Here is a 4,933-nt window from a genome sequence, read left to right on the forward strand (position 1 = left end):
CGTTCAAGGAAAATGTACAGTAATATAACTAAATAACTAACTCTATGGTCTATGGAATTCAGAGATTCAATGGGGCGTTCACAAAAGCTCTCCACTGACTTCTATTCTTAGTCAACTGAATCCATTTCTATTTTGAATTCCTATTTCTGTGAGATCCATCTTAATATTGTCCTCCCATATGCACCTAGGTCTTTCTAATGGTCGTTTTCCGGTCGGTCTTCCAGTTAAGACTTTGAAAGCGTTCCTAATTTCTTTCATCCTGGCTACATGACCTGCCCACCTGAACCTCATACACTTGATGACTCTAACAATTTTTGGTAAACCGTATAAATTATGTAGTTCCTCGTTGTGAAGTTTCCGCCATTCCCCATTCCCATTTCTCTTGGGTCCGAATATTCGTCTCAGGATCTTGTCCTCAAATACTTTCTGTCTATGTTCTTCCTTCCGAGTAAGCGACCATGTTTCGCAACCATACAGATCAACAGGCATGATTATCGTTTTACAATTCAAATTCTTCGACAGTATTCACGACGACAAGAGATTCTGAACTGAGTAATAACACGAATTTCCTGCTTTCAGTCGATATTTAATTTATTTGTGAATATGGTTTTAATATGTTAATATTGATCCTAGATATTTGAAAGTATCCACTTTCTGAAAAGTATTATTCGGTATTTTAACACATCCATAATTTGCCGTATTATGATTCCGACGAACTTCCGTGTATTTAGTTTTCTCTGCATTTATTTCTATATGTTTGATGAATTTAAACTTCTACATCCAACAGCGTTCTCTTGTAGGAGTTACGTTGTTCCTTTTTGGTGTAATTGCCTGAAGCTAAATCATGATCAAAGCTACAACGAAAACGGGAAACCTTGCGAGGATATCTCACACACCAACGGATATTTGACTAAAACCTTGGGCTCAACCGGGTTTTCACTGTACGTTCAGAAGATTCCGCAATTTTGTATTATTTATCTTAATTCAGATTTTGAATATTTATTTTGTTCACTAAAGTATATAGACAAAATGAAATCCACGACGAACGTGACTTCTTTGAAATATATCATTTTAAGGAAGCATATGAATTATGGTTGAAACATAATGAGGCTAAACTTTTACCTCCAAATGTGCCAATACTGTAGAAGCAGAAGATTTTCAAGTATAAAGGTACATCTCACAGCACCCTGTAATGAAACTTTGGAACAACTGTCCCTTGAAGGAAGCTCCCCGCCGTTCGAGGGGGTCCACTTTAAGACAAAAAATTCTTACTCCTAATACGATAGGAACATGAAATTATAAATGAAGCATCAAACGGGCTCACTATATTACATAAACAAATCAGTACACTAAAGATAAATAAAACAAAAATTAGTTGTGGGACCATTTGAGTTGAGTTGATTTTAGTTTAGCGTCCCTTTCAGTAACAAGGCTGTACGAGACATGAACCTACTGCCTAACCTGGAATCCGAACCACATGAGTTCGCCCGAGCCTCCCACACCAAAGGCGCGTACGCTAACCGCTTAGCCACGAGGGAGCTCGTGGGACCATTTGAGAGAGACAATAGAAATAATTGTCCCCTTAATTAATTTGTCATCTATGGAACGGGCCGAGGGGCCACAGACTGCCGTGTGGAAGGGCCCATAGGTCGAGGAATAGAAAGAACGGGCCCAAGAACGAGAAAAACAACTTTTTCTAGTGGCCCAAATATAAATGATTGCCCCTCTCAGAAAAATATCCAAGTTACAAAGCTGAATTTCAGCCTTCATAAAGCTTTAAGTTCTTTGTTTTAGGATTTTAACGCGAACTTAAGATTGCACCTTCCCATTAACCATGTTAGTGTCCCACTTTAAAAAAAAAATAAAAAATAAAAAATTTACTGGGTACGAGCCAGAAGAAAAATGAAATGAAAAAATAGATACTCGCACATAAAGCGCAAATAGAAGCCACACACATGTAAAGAAATTAATATAATATTGTCCATCACTATTAAAAATTTAATCTAATGATATAAGAATAAACTCGCACGCTTTAGAATATGATGAAATTATTACTGAGGACAAATAAATAATATGCAATAGGATTCCACACAATCAATAACAATAAACACTCGGAATTCATACTGCCATAGGCACGTTATAGATTTAGATAAATTTTGGGTACCATTGAAATCCAGTTAAAATATAGAATTAGAGGGAAATTCCCGTAAATATAGTGTATACAAAATGTTGAAATTATGTTAATTTTGATTTTTACATCACAAATTTAGGATTAGGATTAGGATTTTATATTTCTGGGCATTCGGCATCTAAGGTCATTTAGCCCGTCACGTTTTTTGAGGGATGACATCCCTCGGCGAGCACACTATCCAGGGAAAGGGAAGGAAGAAAGGATTGGGAAAGGAAGAAAGCGGCCTGGGACCTATAAGTTAGGTACCACCCCAGCATTTGCCTAGTGTGAATGAGGAAATCCCAGGAAAACCTTATTCATGGTGGCTGGAATGAAAAAGCTTTGTACATTTTTTCGACCGAGTGGCCCCACAGAGAATCGAACCCGGGACCGCTCGCACCGAAAACGACAGCGTTAGCGACTACGATGCGCGAGGCCACCATCACAAATTTGATCCAGTTACACTGAGTGAATGTGACACTTAAAATCCATCGTTATTTCATCATTAATGACGTAATATCTCGATTTGGTATCGCGTCCTATGCAAAAGAATATTTTTTTTCCATCAGACATCACTAAAGATTCCTCATTAGTATGACAGCCTACTTTTCACATTTAATTCTATTGACATACTTATTACCTGGGCACTGGCATACGATTCATGCCTATGGATTGATTTAAAAGTAAAATTAATTAATTTAAATACCAGACGTCCTTTCTTCTCCTTGCTATGAAGTCTGTTTTTACTTTCTTTGGCTGAAGCTTCATGGTCATTTTCTTAGGCTGACAGAAGTAGGTCGCACAACAAGATGAAGCAACTCCATAAACACTTGAATGGCGGTGTGAACGAATCATTTTAAGGTTCATCGATTGTTTTGTGGGAAGCAGGGGAGCGTAAAATTGAGTAGCTAGGTGGTCATCGCAAGTGCAAACCAGTAGCATCGTACCAGTTGACACAGATGCGGAAGACAGCTGAAATGCTTCATGAGAGTGACTGGCGAAACCAAAGCAAATGGAAAGATTGGACGAGAAAAACAAGACAGAAAGGAATTTGGAAGTTCTATAAATACAGCCAAATGATGCTGAAATATTCAGTGCATTTACAATTTCCACTGGCATTCAAACGCCACAACTGTGCTGTGTTCATATACAACAACGAGCATTGTTCAAAGGGTCTTCCACTATGGCCCGTCTCAGGTGCCAGTGGTTAGTGGGAGCGCTGTGCGTCCTACAAGTTTTCAGTCTACCTCAAGAAGTCTATGAATCCAGATATTTAGATTTGATTGCCGAGCCCTCTGAAGTGCGGGAAGTTGCAATTCAATCAGAAGACGTACGCGATGAAGATGATCTTCTTGCTTCTGGCTCAGATTTATTAGCTGCAGCTTCTCACCACGGAAAACATTGGGAGAAAGGTCATGGCAGTAAGCATCATTCTGAACACCATAGTAGTCATGGACATAAAGGAGACAAAGGCTACAAAGGGGGACATCATTGGGACAAGGGAAAACACGGAAAGCATGGTGAAGAGGGACATAAGGGACATTATGGTGAACATGGTGGACACAAAAAGGGTTTCCATGATTCTGGTGGTTACTATGGCGGACATCATGAAGGGCATAAGGGAGAAAAGGGAGCAAAATACGGAAAAGAAGGTGGACATAAGAAAGGTCATAGTACAAAAGGTTTCCATAATACAGAGAAAAAGGAAGAATATCACAAAACACATCACTTCTACGATGATTATCACGATGGTGGACATCATAGCAAGCACGGACACTTCCACAGCCATCATAAAGGTGAAAAGGGTGGTCATCACAAGGGAGGTCATCATAAATCCGGGCACCATGATGATCATTACGGTAAAAAGGGACATCATGGAAAGGGACATTATTATGATGAGCACAAGGGACATAAGTCTCATCATGGCCATGAAGATTATCATGGACATCATAGCAAATACGGGAAGAAAGGCGGCAGTGAAGGCGGAAGCTCTCATGGACATAGCAGTGGCGGAGGAGGCGGTGGTGGTGGTGGAGGCGGTGGTGGTCACGGTCATCATTGGCGTTAGTTTTTCCATATCAGGCATTATCCAATATAGACGACAATGTAAAGAAGTTATTTTGTGTTTATTATTGTTTATTGTACGCTCCTTATTAAGATTTTTGCATTCAATTATGAATTTTCATCTTAGTCACCATATAAACAATGATAAACATAGGACACACGTTATTTCTGTTCAGAAAGGTAAAGACACTAATTGTGTTAGTAAATTTTTATATTCTTTTCAGAAACTTATGTTAACGGTAACTGTCAGCAAATGTAAGAACAGAAAGTTAAGTTTTAAGAAATTTTCAAGTGATATTATATACATATATGTTTTTGTTATTACTGTTTGTTACACTGTTATCAATGTTAATGATATTGTGTTGTTTGAAATCATGCATGTTTAATAATCTCGAGTGATTATATTTTAGTTCTTGTTTCCAACTATATGAATATTGTTAAAACTTGATTTGTTGTTTCTTTTCTATCTACATATGGTATGAATGCTGTTTTTGTTTATAAATAGTACATCCATCCAAGCCCTCTGTTTATATTTCTATTTTACAGATCCTCGATTCAGTAATCAAAAATTACAAAAATTTAGTTCACAACTATGTTTTATACTATACATGAATTCTACAGTATATACTCGTATTACGTAGCCAATATATGTTGGCCAAAATAGAGAAAAGAAGAAGTAAAAATAGTGAAGTTGAAATA

The 4,933-nt window shown here is 37.8% G+C and overlaps 1 protein-coding gene across 1 annotated transcript; it reads left to right on the forward strand.

The window, feature by feature from the left end:
* Nucleotides 1–3,282: 3,282 nt before the first annotated feature.
* Nucleotides 3,283–4,712, forward strand: LOC145670673 (uncharacterized). Its single transcript, XM_081739464.1, has one exon. It carries the CDS (start codon nt 3,354–3,356, stop codon nt 4,236–4,238), a length of 885 nt encoding a protein of 294 aa, XP_081595590.1. The 5' UTR covers nt 3,283–3,353; the 3' UTR covers nt 4,239–4,712.
* The last annotated feature ends 221 nt before the right edge of the window (nt 4,713–4,933 follow it).

Source organism: Thermobia domestica, chromosome 14, assembly GCF_964235325.1.
Source record: "Thermobia domestica chromosome 14, izTheDome1.hap1.1, whole genome shotgun sequence".
Lineage (NCBI taxonomy): Eukaryota > Metazoa > Arthropoda > Insecta > Zygentoma > Lepismatidae > Thermobia > Thermobia domestica.